Source organism: Cygnus olor, chromosome Z (genome assembly GCF_009769625.2).
Source record: "Cygnus olor isolate bCygOlo1 chromosome Z, bCygOlo1.pri.v2, whole genome shotgun sequence".
NCBI lineage: Eukaryota > Metazoa > Chordata > Aves > Anseriformes > Anatidae > Cygnus > Cygnus olor.
In genome coordinates, this window is record NC_049198.1 from 71163918 (window position 1) to 71179039 (window position 15122).

At 41.5% G+C, this 15122-nt stretch overlaps 1 protein-coding gene across 1 annotated transcript in view; it reads left to right on the forward strand.

The window, feature by feature from the left end:
* The window catches only part of SNX30 (sorting nexin family member 30), a 49458-nt gene that overhangs the window by 18306 nt on the left and 16030 nt on the right, over positions 1-15122 (forward strand). Inside the window, exons 2-4 of the mRNA XM_040540372.1 lie at positions 1215-1403; positions 7529-7639; positions 12099-12257. Of these exons, the coding sequence (XP_040396306.1) occupies positions 1215-1403; positions 7529-7639; positions 12099-12257 (459 nt within the window). The remainder of the gene's footprint in view (positions 1-1214; positions 1404-7528; positions 7640-12098; positions 12258-15122) is intronic.

A 15122-nucleotide genomic window follows, 5' to 3' on the forward strand; every position in this document is an offset into this window, starting at 1 on the left:
TTACCCAAACAGGATTTCTTAGCTAAAATTACATGTTTCATTTAATCACTTAAAGACTACATGAAGCTGGAGCTAAGCAGTAGTTGTGGGACTAGATGCTACTAGTTAATGTGCTGCCTATGAGCTGTAGTGATGTTTCTGCAAGGCTAGCATCCAGGGGAACCTCTGTCCTTACAGGGGAAACACTCTGTGGGTAAAATCTTGTGCTACTACTTCAAACAAACAAATGAAAAACCACAACACCCACTCTTCTATGAAAAGAAGAGCCTTGGATCTTTGGCACTTTCTAATACTGATGTCAGATGTTCCTATGTATTATACAACTTTTCACATGCTGTCAGCTAGCTCTGCTGCAAAACCAGAGCAGAGAGCACATGTGAAGTTTGCTGTGATATTTATGCAAAGTGGAGTAGCTTCTAGCTGTACGGAACAGTTGGTTTATATCAAGTTGTAAGACTTGAAGGTGTGGGAATGTAATAAGTTTTATCTATGAAAACTTTTTTTTTTTTTTTCTGTTGAGTCAGTTTCAAGGAATTACAGGCTTCCCAAACCCTTGTGTTCCTCTTTCTAAAATGGTCACTTGCAGGTTCTTTTAGCCTTCATCTTCACTACACACTGGATGATGCTCTTGGAGTTGTGAGGATGGGAATGAGGACCTCTCCAAAGCACCGTGTTTCCATGGGCCCTAAGACTCCATAAGGGAGCTGCATCTAGATGCAGTTAATGAACTGGCTGCAAAGCCTCTGACTACAAGTTTGCCCTCCTGTCTCAAATACGGGAGTCTCCAGAGGGAAAGACTGACTCATACCAGTGGACTGAATTGTTGCCACTTTGCCTGAAGCCTGACTTTTAAGTAGGTCTCCTGATTTGCCTAGCTATTTTGTTTTCAGAGTCTGAGTTGGTTCACTATTGGTTCAAAAATATTTTTACTTCCTCGTAGAAATAAACTGTGTTGCCCTGTATTAAGGGGAGGTAGAGTAGTAATATGCTTTCTTCACAATTTACAATTTAATATTCAAACTTCAAACCTTGAGGTACTGCCCAGGTGCCCTGGAGAAGACTGATCCTTGGAGCTGCTGAAATAGTCCGAAAATAGCCAGAAAGAAACAGAAATATCACTGAAGCTTGTCCATGGCATGTATAAGAACACTGTACTTTATGGTGAAATCTGTTCACTTACCAGAAATGTACTGTTTTTTTCCTTTCCAAACCAGGATCTCAGTCTACCCAATGGCACACCTGTTGACACGTCTAGCCCAGCCTCCTCCTCATCTCTTCTCAACAGACTACAGTTGGATGATGACTTGGATGGGGAAACTAGAGACCTGTTTGTTACTGTTGATGATCCCAAAAAACATGTGTGCACAATGGAGACGTACATCACATACAGAGTTACAACAAAGGTACAAAACAATGTTTTCCTCTCCTGCTGCTTTTTTCCCTTAAAGTTTGTTGGCTTGGTTTTTAAGGTATATTCTGGATGTTTATGCTTTTCATTGTTTTGCTTCATCTTAAGGACAAGAACTTGGTGTCTTTCAGTACCTTGTAATTGTGTTGATAGCGTGACTTCTCTTAGCAGAACTGTTACTACTTCTGTATATGAAACAATTTAAAACTTTTAATGTGTCAGCTTAGATCTTGTCTGTGGTTCTTAAATAGAACTGTTCGTGAACTCGAAAAGCCAGTTTCCTTTAACTTGAAAGATTTTTCATATAAAGTAATCTGAAACTCATTTGGTTTGAGTTACCTCCACTTGAAGGGAATGTGCCTTGTTTATTCACTGTTAATCTTGCATTTAGTGTCTTAGCCGTTCTCCGAAATTCCTTAAGCTTGTTGCTTAAGTGTCCATCACACGTCTTCTGTCAGCCATTTATCTAAATCATAATATCATAATCTTGATCCTCTACTGTAAACTAATCTCCATGCAGTTGTTGATACAGAAGACTATGTAGCTGCTGTTAAAGCTAGGTAAAAATACCCTAAGAATGCTATTACTTCTCAAAAAAATAATGTAGTTTTTTTTAGCATGTGTTGTAGCTCAATCATTAATGCAATCTAATTACACTAATAGGAAAAGCAATCTGGGAAGTCCACTGCTCTCACAACTGGAATTTTAATTTCTGCTAACTAGACATTCTCATTAGTATCAACTTCTTAGTGATGTTGACATCTGTTTGGGGCACTTATAGTTACCTAAGGTGAGAAGTTTTCACTAGCTTCACTATGATTATACTTTATCCACTTGTCCAGAAAGATTAGCATTACTGTGGCCTACTTAGATTGCACTCTATACCTGAGAGAATATTTTCCTTTGGGGTAAAGAAACCTTTACAGGCCACAGAAACTTTTTTCAAAATGTCTGCTCAGAAGTTCCACTTTCAGATTGCACAGGGGAAAATGTGGTCTCTTGAAAATAGCAACTACCTCTTACTGCTGGCTTAACTTAGGCGTGCCATTCTTAGTTGCTCTAAGTGTCGTAATCTTGCGAAAAAAATACCATATCTTAACGATTAGAAAATGCTAAGTAGTATTGCAGGAAACTTGTGTATGGTGCGACTCAGCCCTTGGCTAAGATCAGAAGGAATGGGAAGTGTAAAACGTGAGATGCTGCTTCCCACAGTCTAACAGTTAAATTTGGCTAAAGCTCTTTCTGCCTTAAATTGAGACCTCATTATTCTGTCAAGATAAAGTATCTCTACACAGTGACATCCTAATCATGTTCTTCTGCTTGGAAACCTGTGTTTCATATGAGTCCCCTTCCTTCTTAAACCAGAACCTAGAAGGTGTGTAAGGTATTTACTGTAGAGCAGATTTATTACCCAATAATGCCTTTCTCTAAAAACAAAACAAAAAACACCCATGGATTTTGCATATCTACCTACCTGTCTGTTAATAGTTCCTGCATCTCACTGTAGTGCATAAATCTGCTATATCATACCATTACAATACTATTATGAAACTGTGCCAAATTCATCCTCATCAGTCACCATGAACACCTCACCTGTTTGAGTTTATAACTTCTTGTAAACTTCTGGAAAACCTCTAGGGTCAACACCTCTAGTGCTGTATACAATTGTTTAAAAAAGGCTGGTTGGATGTTTAGCAGTATTAATGATCTGACTCATTCTTGCTATACAAACAAGTCTTCTTTGATGACAAGCTAATTGCCCAGGCAGCTATTGTAGCTGAAAGCAGTAATTAAACATGGCAAAAGCTGCATAGGAATAATCCTTAAACAGTGATCAAGATAGGTGTTGATGTTTCAACTTCCAGGATGTAGATCAGAGCTCTATGGCAAGCCGTGTTCCTGTCCTCTGTTTAAGGCCATGCCTTTCTACCACCTCCTTTGCTTTCTTGGATTAGAGGGGTTTGAGACCTGCTGAAGGGCTGAAAGAGTCTCTGGTGGCTCTGGATGAGGAGGCGAGGATGAGGATGGCTGCTTTTTCTATTTTTTTTGTATCCCCTCTCCACTTAATGCTACTGGAACCCCAAGGATTTGGATAAGCTTAGGTCCTAGAATCAGTTATGTTGAAGTCTTTCCTGCTGTGAAAAGCAGCATCACTAGATGGAAGAGGGAAATGTAATTGCCAGTACTGGAGCACTGTAACATATACTTGTATCTCTGACTGGGAGCCATTGTGGAGAAATAATACAACCCTACTGCGGTCATGTTTTTTATTTCTTCCTCCCCGTTCCCCGCCCTCCCCCCCCCCCTCCTTTTTTTTTGAAAGTTCTTCCATCACAACAGCAAAAAAGACAGATCTTGCAGTATGCCCCAGACTTCCTATCTATCGATATCTTTGTCAGCAGGTAGTGGAGGCTGAGGAAGGGTCCAAAACAATGTCTTGCAGTGAAACTGAGAAGGAAGCGTATAGTTAACTTGGTCCTGCTTGTACCCCTGCTTTCACAGCTTCCTAATAAGAGCCAGATAGCATTCCTCAGCCTGTCTTCAGGATAAACACTTTCAGAGAAAGTTTTCTATAACAGCAGGATAAGAATCCCCAAAAGAATGGGGACAGCAAGTCAGACTTGGCTCTGCTGACAGTCTTTTGTACCCTGTTTTCTTCTTGATAACAGCAGTTTTCTTGTACGAAGAGACCAGTGAAGCCAAAAAGAACAGATGGATGAAACTTGTGCTGGAACTTTGGCCTTGGCTGTAATGACTGAAGTGTTTCAGGTGTTCCTGATGATACCTTTGATCCCTCTAGAGGGATTTTATCTAGAAGATCTTTTCTTCTGAGGAATGAGGGGGAAAATCAATCTTACCTTTATGCTGTGTAGTCATCTCTCCTGACATAAATATAGGAGTGCTTCTAATTCTGCTTTTGTTGTGCTTTCTAGGAAGGCAAGGCATTCTTCTGTGCCTTCCATGGAAGTCTGAACAGCTGTGTGCCATTCCTCAGTGTCATGCAGTTGCTCTGCAGTCTTGAATGGAGAATGCTGTCTTGAATTGTGTACTTCTGAATTGACTTGAATTCAGTCAATGCTGAAGTGCAGGTCTTGTTTTCTTTTTCATATCCTTCTGCCCTTGCTTCCAGTGCATGCATTGAGTAGACCTGAGTGCATGAAACAGCTTGATCTGTAGAGAGGAGCAGATGTAAGTGCTCTTTTTCAAGCAGACTGAAGTATGAGAGGTGAACAAAACTATGAACTACTAAGAATACCAACCTTCCTACCTTCCCCCCTGCCATTTTACTGTTTTTCTCATAGAAGATTTTGCCCCAGTCTTAAATAGTAACATGGGGGAAATACTTAAAATGTTTAGCAAGTAAAAGACTAGAACTAGGGTGGGAAAATAAATACTTGCACATAGTTGTCACAGACTGGCTTTAGGTTTGTCTGCTAACTGTTTTCAAGAAAGAGAAGAAACATCAAGATTTGGTGTCTGCCTTAATACTGCTTCCAACAAGAGGTAAGACTGTCTGTAACCCTTCCTGCTTTTCAACAAGTCAAACTGAGCCTGGAATACTGCAGTGCTGACTTAGTGGAAGTGTGCTGGAGTCTTCAATAAATCCCTGGAAATGTCGTACATTGGCCGAGGTCAAGATCGGCCACATAAATTTCTCATCTTCCTTTAGGAGAGACGTGTGTCCTTGCAAAATGAGATTTATGAATCCTACTAGGAAAGCGGGAGGAACACAGCTCTGTCAAAAATGCACGCACTTCACTTGCCATCCCTGGACGGTGGCAAGACACTCTTCCATTCTGTGTGCAGTCTGGAAAAAAATAACTTCTGCTAAGCTAATGGACAACTTGATCTGAAGTCCAAATTCTTTCAGCATTAGTGAGGTGTGGTTAAAACCTTGAAGGGCCCTTATGTTGTGTCCAAATAGTCTTGACAAGCTTATTTGCTGTCTAGAATTTGACAGGCCATACAGCGAACACTGAAATGCTGATGAATACGATGTGTTTTCATCTGGTTCCCTTTGAGAAACAAAGCCTGATATATGGAAAACTTTAGAAATCTAATGGCAACGGGAGCAGTTCTCTAGAGATGAGGGATAACTAACGTTAAACTTGTATAATGGGACTGAACCTGCTCAAATCCTGCCTCCCTGCTTCTAGACTAGGTAGGACCTAATGGTTTTCCTTAACTGTTAGTGGACTACTGGTTAGTAAGGTTCTCCAAGCTAACAGATGGGGTGCTTCACTTTCATTATATTGCAGGGCAAGACACTATAATGTGTAAACATGCCAATTACTCTTACTCACTTGCTGTATGAGCTCTTTTCAGAGGACTTTGCCCAGTCACAGACAGTTCGTTTAAAAAAAACAAAAAAACAAAACAAAAAACCACGCTCTACTTACTGTGAAATGGTTACCTTTTTATTATAATTTCAGGTGGTTTTGTGTAAGGCTGAAATACAGGTGCCCTGCTAACAGAGCAAAGCAGTCAGTACCACTGGCTGATGAGGGCTCTCTCCGTTTGTTTTCCCTGTCTTGCTGTAGCATAACACTGTTCAGTGTCGTATTCCAAACAAGTGAAAATGATTCATATGAAGTGTCAAAAACTTCGTTTGTGCTGAGGCACTCTGCCACATTAAATAAATTGGTGCTGCACTAATGTATAGCTGACTAAAGCACAAATCCACAGTGAATATCTAAGTCTTGGCAGTCTTTCATTTGCAAGTATGTGTGCTCCTTTGATGAGCGTTCATTATGTCAGTCCATGTGCTTAATTGTATACCTCTTACCATACCTACCAGGTCAGAACAAGGATGGGCAGAGCTTGGTGTCTTCTCTTCGTTTCTCTGTGCCTTCCTTTTCTAGAAAACAAACCATTTCATAGGCAATATCATATTAGTATGCTGTTTATTGTGTATTAAAGCTGCTGTTGTGTTGATAGCCTGCTAAGGCTGCCGGCTCCTCCCTGAAGAGACTGCTGGCATGGACCTTGCACAGTATCCCTTGTGCAGATTAGTGGGTCTGATGTGTAATAACTGAAGAGTTAGAGCCATCCACAGAGCAAATGAAATGGTGGATTGCGTCTAAAGGCTACCACTTGGCTGTCTACAAATAGTGCTCTTTGTGGCCATTGCCATCAGTCCAGAAATAACCACAAAATCACAGCTGGAATTTAGCAGACGGTGCACTGTCTAGGAATAGTGAAGAAACCTGGTGCTTTTCGGTGGGATATAATGGTAGAGGCTATCTGCCTTCCAATCAGGGCTATCACACGACCAGGTTCTTTAGCAGAGCCTCCTGGTTGGGGCATAGTTTCGTTAGTGCTGCCTGACAATTGCAATATGTGCTGCGTGAGCAGCTGCATACAGTCAGCTTTCCAGGCTACAGACTGTTCAAGGACTTGATAAAACAATTGCCAATAGTTTTTCTGCATACCTACCTTCTATCTCAGACTTGTAATGGCAAATGTAATTCCTTGCCTTAAAGAATGAAAACTGTAATGATTTAACTTAGGGTACTGATATCTGAAATGTAGCATGCACGAACTTAATGTAAACAAACTGTTTTCTTCCTCTCAAAAATCAACAAAAATTGTCCTTTGGCAGACATAGCAATGGCTTATGTTCTAATCTTATAGCCTTGAAGGAGTATAACAGGCCTGTAGTTTCCAGAATACAGAACACTGGTGAAACATTCCTCACCCACAGTGAGGAGTAAACAAGTCATAAAATATCTTTGCTTTTAATTCTTGATTGCTAAGTCCTGTCCTTGGAATAAAGATCATACATTCTCTTCACATGGTAACTGCCAAGAGATTAACACAATGCAGTGCTCTCTTCTTCCCAGATCACTCCTGTAAAATTTACTTGACTAGAAAATGTAATGAAGTACCATAAAGTTTAATAATACATCAGCTCCAAGTAGACATTTTTCTTACTGCTCTTTCCCTCTGCTCGAAAGGCCAAGGGATGTTTCTTTCATGCCACTTGCAAACTGCATTTTGGGGTGGAGTCCTAGTGCAAAGCTTGTCTGTCCTCATCCTTGCCAGTGATGACATTAACTCCTAAAGTCTGAGGTGAGAGGTTTCAGTGTACACTAAGCTTCTCCTGTTCTTGTTTTCCAGACCACACGAGCTGAGTTTGATTTGCCAGAGTATTCTGTGCGTCGGCGGTACCAAGACTTCGACTGGTTGAGAAACAAGCTGGAAGAGTCTCAGCCAACGCATCTCATTCCCGTAGGTAGTAAGCAAGAATCTGCCACTAAGGACAATTGTGTATTTGTCTTTAAATGGTGTAATGTCTCTTCAGCTTTAAATACAGTACTTAATTCAGTCTTCTGCTAATAGAGTGGGAAAAGCTGCCCATTTTTAACTGATTACGAAGCTTAGATGTTTTTCTTAGGTGAGACACCTGAGAGGTGAGCTTTGGCAGCCTCCCGCAGGGAAATACATTTGGTAATAATTCTTGTCCTGGCTTAAGTAGAATGTGCTTGACTTGCTTGCACAATTATTACATCTACATTTCTGAGTATATGAGGCTTACAGAAAAGCCACACAGGTGTTTCAAGTGCTAGTTTTAGTATTCAAGATGGCCTTTTGAGCTGGTTTTAAAGGGTGTATTTCAAGATCACTTGTGTTATCATTTAAGAGCACAGACTTAAAAATCTTAGCCTGTAGCTTGACAGCTATTGCATACATTCAATAGGCAGAGGAATAGCTAAACTACTGCACCCTTTCTTTCTCAGAAGCTGGCAGTCTGGCCACCTTTTGTCATGTGAAGAGGTTACTTATCTTCAGCAGGCTGTATTTCATGCTGTAGAAAATATGAAGAAGTAGGAAGACTGTGATATCACCACCATCAGGTCTTTTGAACAAGGAAATTCAAAAAGGTCTGTAGTAGGTAAACTGTGGAGAAATAGCAACACTGCCAGCATACAACTTTACTGGCCCATTTGGTATGGTGGCATTTTTTTTTTTTTTTTTGCTCTCCCTCCCTCAAAAAGGTCTAGACTGTGTAAGAAGTATTCAGTTAGGCTGTTCCAGGACAGAGAACTATTTAAGTTCTTAATTTCTCTGGGACATACCTCTGAGTGGAATAGTGGTTCAGTCTCTCACAGATAAGAAATACTTCACAAAATTATGTGACACCACTGAAACAAAAAGCTTAATGAAGGGTGGGGAGAAGACAGGAAAAAGAGTGAGCTTGTCCAGGGTAATGTCAGCTGCCAAAGCTGTTTGTCCTTTCTCCCTCCTGGTCCTTTGAGTAGCTGGAGCTGTCCAAGTTAAGCTTCTACAAATTTCTGAGCTGACTTGCAAGCTGCCAGCCCTGCCTGAAGGTAGCATGGCAGTCAGCTGATAGTCTAGCAGCAGAAGGTGATTCACACCGAGGGAATCAAACAACTTTGTGACCTGGAATTCGATGCACACTGGACTGCACGTTTGGTAAAAATGTCACAAGTTGCTCTAATGCTGCCTACAAAACCTGCTGCAGAACAAGGCAATCTCTTAAGCTGCCTCTTCTGGAATATGTGGGAGTTGAAGGTCACGCTGCCTTTTTGATCTGCCTGTGCACAAATGCACTCTAATAACAGTTATGAAATTGCCTATTAATCTCCTCTCTACAGTGGTGAGATGGGGAGACTGATGATGCTTTATGTATTTATTGCCTAAAAGTAGATGGGAGTACAGAGGCTAATGGTAATTTCAGGTGCACGGTGACTCTAGTGTGTTCTGAAAGGAAATTTCAAGCCATTCTAAGAGCATCTCTGTAACTGGAGATACTGCAATCCTTGGAGGCCTTCTGGCAAACAGAATACTGAAACAGGGCTGTCTTCGGTATCTTGGTACTCTAACTGCGTAAAATTTTTTCTGTAAAGAATGATGTGTCTTCCCAGTGTAAAAAGCCATGATAGTCTATATTTAAACAGCAGCCCAATCAAAACTGAATATGGATTTTTTTTATCCCTTTGGTTACTATAATCTGAGATTTATTCTAATCTGTTCTTTCAAAGCAACAGTAAAAACAAACAGACAACAAAGCCACACCCAACAACAATTAAAAAAACCCCACAATCTCAGATTCATCCCTAGGAAGGTAAGCCTAATACGTCCAAAGATCTTTTGTTTGGATACTCAAAGCCTTTTCTGACTGCATTGAACTCTGCTGCTCACATCCGAGCAGGGAAATGTGGGCTATTAAGCTGGAAGACCATAAAGCAGATAAGTAACACACAGTGAAAGAGGATACCAGTTGCTAGCTGTGTGTACTGTTTGGGATGTACCTCCAAAGACCTATAAATTAAAGGACAAGAACTACTGCTTGTTACAAGTGCTTACTGTAGTTTCTTGCCTCATGTGTCTTTCTCCCCTTACTGGATGCCAGAAGACAGACAAGCTCTGTTCTCTGTCGCTGCTCTGAATTACAGGTAGTCCCGTGGCATACTGATCTACTGAAAAAGGTTGGAGTCATGCTGAAAGTAGGACTTTGCTGTTATATTTAACATGTACCTACGACTATGCTTGTTACTTACCTTTGTAGTAGAGCAAGTGACAGTTGCTTTATAGCCTCGTGCTTTCGGAGTGTGTTTAACAAGGCTTAAATCTAGGCATTTAGAGTGGGGAATTAGTTAATGCTTCTCTGCTGTCTGAGGCACGGACATCAGTTTCTAAGATGAGATTAAGTGCTGTAAAAGAAGCAACCTGAATTATAAACAGTATTGAAAACAAGAAATGCAGGCTCCTCTGTGGGACAGAGGTCTTCTAGGAAGCTTTCAAACTTTCCTGTTTTTGGTTTGCTGGGTCTTGCCAAGGGCTAATTGCCCTGTTGGCAAGGCTGTATTGCAAAAGTTTTTCAAAAGTTTGAAGTACATGACTTGATTTACTGAGAACACTGCTAGGTATAATTTAATGTGGATCCTAAACATGTAATGTTTATATAAGGCCACCTGCCTGCAGAAGGGAAGCCTGTAAGAACTAATTGGCTGAATGCAGCCAGCTAAAATTATGATAATTGGCTGAAGTATTTAACAAAAGTTCTTTGGGTCTCAAATGCTCAAACTTTAGTGGTTATTCCATGGCAACTTGGATGTGTTTGGCTGAACAGGGGGGTCTTTAAAACTAGGTGTCTAGCTTGTGCTTTTCCTCCTGTATATAGTTCTGTGACAGTGACTTCATAAAACACAGAGATCCAGGTGAAGCTTACAAAGCAAGGGAAAATAATTCTTCCTGCCTAATGAGTACTGCACTAAGCATTATTCTTCTGAAGTCCAATTAGAGTATACCTTACACTGATTCAGCTAGAGTGATTGATCTGAACGTTAAGCATAAGATAAGCCTTAAATTTAAAGAACAAATTAGAGTGGCCAAAATCACTATATATAGTAGCTATTTTACAGTTATGCTTGCTGTTTTTTTTTGTTTGTTTGTTCTGTTAGTTTTGGAGGTGCGATCTTCATGTATATCCAGCATCAGCTAGGGAATGGTACAGAAGGCACTTTCATAAACATTTTTTTTTTCTTTGAATTACTCTTTGTCATGGATTTTGGGTGACAAAGACCATTTCCAGAAGAGAGCTGTGACCCACGAATTTGGTGAATAAGGCTACCATTGCCAACCTAAGAGTAAGGAAATCATCTGTCTGGGTAAACTTTCAGAAGAATAAAACGCAAAGTGCAGTTTTAAAACTGACATTAATCTTAGTCTATGTTGTCCCGAGTGAACAAAAGCAAATCAAAAGTGGTAGAGCTGAGACTAATCATGCTGAAGCTTAGAGAGTTAGCTTCCATCAGAGGAAGTACTTTGCAGTCTGGAGACTAAGTGTAACAGGAGAGGACGGACAGCTAAATACAGCACAGCTGGTAGTCCTGGAGGCTGCCTGGGGCTTACATATTACATTGAAATGCAGAGATGAACTGGTGAAGGAGAAATAGGAGTAAGATGAAAGAGTAGATATGCTGGCAGACCTTTGTTACTTACACAGGTATGCTCAGGAAAGCTGACTCTGATAGATGACCAAGTGTGCAATTTAGCAAGTACTTCTGGAGGGCTCTGGGCTGGACTGCTCGAGCATTTGCCACATCAAAACGGTTTGTCTTCCTTTGGTCAATCTGGTGCTATCACTAAAACTGGAAGCTCCAAGACTCCTGAACTCCACAGAAGAGTCCTGTCAAGGAGCTCTAAATACTTTAGAATAGGGGGAAGGAGAAGGTAGAATTGCTAGGTTTTCCAAGTTTCCTTGGACTGAACAGCTTTGCTTGAATGTCAGCTGTGTGCGTGTGTGCGTACAGATGTGTGTGGGTATGTGTGTGTATATATGCACACACACATACGTATATATGTGCCTGGATGTTACTGTAGTGAAAAGTGTGTAGCTCAGTTGGCATCTCCTTTACAGCTGGAGCTTTAACATCGGTAGCAGTAGGGGAAAAACACCTGAGGCTGTACTGAAAGTACTTAATGTACTTTTCTGGACTTAACTTGTCCAGCTCTCAGCTGAAGCTGTACTGCAGAATATTTAGGCTAGATCTACTAAAAGATAATTCAGAGCAGAGTTTGCATCAATTCTGATGTTTGGTTCCTCTTAACAGACGTAAAATTTCACTTCCTGTTAAGAGTGGAGTTTGACTGCTTAGTATGTTTCCAAACAGAAGTTTTTTTTTGTCTTTTGAATCTTGTTCCTTTTGCTTCTTTCTCTCAGCCACTTCCTGAGAAATTTGTGGTGAAGGGTGTCGTTGATCGCTTTTCTGAAGAGTTCGTGGAGACAAGGAGGAAAGCGTTAGACAAATTCTTGAAGAGAATAACCGATCATCCAGTGCTTTCTTTTAATGAGCACTTCAACGTGTTTCTCACTGCCAAGGTAAGGTGGTAACTTCAAACCCAATCACGGACATGGACAGCAGAACAGGCACGTTTGCAGTCTCTTTTGAAATGAAAGTAAAAAGGCATTTATAAAACTACATGTGCAGGTCAGAACTTTCCCTAAAATACCAGCGTTATTGGGGGACCCTTAATTTTGCCTATGTGTGACAAGTATCAGCTTTCCTTTTCTTGAAGACAAACAGTCTGGAGACTGACGAATTCAGTTCTCTAGTGCTTGTTTTGCATCCATGTATAAATGCTCCAAGAGGAGTATATTCTAAATCATACTTTTCTGATGCAAGAGGCTTTGAGAATTTAGCAGATTGTAGACTGTGCAAAATCCTCTTTTGGGGGAGGAGGGAAGTAGGGAAGGAAGAAAGATCTCTTGCACAGAAGCTTGCAAATTTCTTGACCTCTTTTTTTCCTCCTTGTCTGTACCTTCTGTGCTGTTTGCACTTCTTGCTTCCAAAGTTAAGAGTGAAGATTTTGTTCTTGTTTGTCCTTGGTCAACAATTTCCAGGAACTGTGTAATTTTCTTTGGCTGTCTTTTGAACTGCATTTTAAATAAGACCAGGGTGACTTGCAGTCATGCTTGGATTTGACCTGATAAGTGAGGAGAGCTGTGAAAGCACATCTCTCCAATGTTACATTACACTAGCTTGTTTAATTTGACACTTAATTTGAGCTCACTTCAGGCTACTGCTCTGCTTGGTAGTAATGTGAGACTCAATCTCAAGTTCCCTTTTCTTTTCCTCCATTTATGGTGAACTTTACCACTGAAGCAAGTCCAAGATGCAGACCTTGCCTTGATGATTAAGTATCAGATAGATTTGTTCTGCTTTTCAGCTGTCACGATGCAACTTTCTTAACTGTTTAGTTTTCTTCCATCACCCTTCTACCCCTGTAAAATGAATGATAAAAGCTTTATCCTTAGCCCTGGGCAGTGTTTGCATTAAAAATGCAGAGTGTCTAGGGAGGCTGAGGGGAAAAAAAAGACACGTACTCTCCTGGCTGTCTTTAGTGTTGGTACATTCTTTATTGTAACAATGAGAAATCAGTTCAGCCTATTAGGACTTCAGAATTTAGTTATTGCAGAAAGTCACGAGACCACCTCCTGGCTGAAAAAGGAAAACGCCCTTTCTTTGAGTTCCCTGTTTGGACTAGTAAGATGCCAGAGTGCTTGAGAGAATGAGCGAATAATTTTGAGTTAAAGGGTCTTTTTCTGATGCCTACTTACAGATAATGTGTAGAACAGACAGAAGGCAAAAGTCAAGGAACCACTCCATTTTAATGCAAACATAATTCAAAATGATTGATTGTACCTCCTAAGATGTCAGGTTCTCTTAACCAGACTTAGGCTTATATAAGTACTTGAAAAGAACAGCATATTGCATGTGTTGAAGCTGGCATTTGTATTTTTTTTTTAAAGAACACTTAAGCCTTAAGTCTGGTCTATGTTTCCTTATATTGATTCTTGACCTCTACGGGTCTGCTTGACTTGAAAAATCTCTTCCTCACGCTGTTTATAGCTCTTAGGCTTGTGTTGAGATGTTGAATAGTGACCCCTGCTGGAAAGGGTAAAATGCAAAATAGATAGCATTTGGTCTAACTAAAAACATTTTTTCTGACATGCTGTCAAGGTGAAATCCCCTGAAGACTGCTGATAAACAAGCATGTTAACATAGGTCTCCTGAATGTTGATTTATGCAAATGTGTGAAGTGTTAGCAAGGAAGCTTAAGCTGTCTGTGCAGGCAATATGGCTACATCTAAGATTGTGTGAGCTGCAGGGTCTTGTTGAAAAGCTGTACTAGTCTCCTTATGCTGTGCTTTTACTGTGTACTGTCTTCCCTTACCTCCTGTCTGACCACACAGCTAGCGTGAGGAGGCTGCTGAGCAAATAGACATGCAGTTTGTAGCTCTGTACGAGGCTATCAGAACCAACTGATACAAGTGCATAGTACTGGTATTGTAGGATGTGACTTAAAAGTATGTCATTGTGGTGGTTTCACAGCACTGGACAGCTAAGCTCCACCATGCCACTTTCTCATTCCCCCTCCGTAACAGAACAGAGAGAGAAAATATGGTGAAAAAATCTCTTGACTTGAGATAAGGACAGGGAGATCACTCACCAATTACCATCATGGGCAGAACAGACTCAGCATAGGGGAGACAAATATAATTTATTGCCTATTAATAACAGACTGGAGCAGTGAGGACTAAAAGCAAAGTAAACACACATTCTCCCCATCCACATTCTTCTACCTCCTCCCTCTGAGCAGTGCGGGGGAATAGGGGCTGCGGTCAGTCCCTAGCACTTCATCTCCGCCACTCCTTCACGGTCACTCCCTGCCCCTGCTCCACGTGGGATCCCTCCCAGGGGATGCGGTCCTTCCGAAATGAGCCTGCGGGGGCTGCCCACAGGCAGCAGCTCTTCAAGAACTGCTCCCACATGGCTCCGTACCACGGGGTCCATCCATCCCCCAGGAGCAAACTGTTCCAGCACGGGTCCCCCCCGTGTGGGCGGCAGCTCCCCCCAGACCCCCTGCTCCTGCGTGGGCTCCTCTCCACGGGCTGCAGCTCCGGCCTGGGGCCTGCTCCTGCGGGGGCTCTCCATGGGCCGCAGCCTCCTCCAGGCCACATCCACCTGCTCCACCGGGGGCTCCTCCATGCGTCAGCGGAACTTGTGCTGCGTGCCTGGAGCACCTCCTGCCCTTCTTCTCCTTCACTGAGCTTGTCTGAAAGGCTGTTTCTCTTGCATTTTAGCACTGCTCTCTCCCAGCTGCTGCTCTGCAGCAGTTTTTTTTCCCTTTCTTAAACATGCTCTGACAGAGGTGCAGTCATTGATTGAACTTTCGCTAGTGA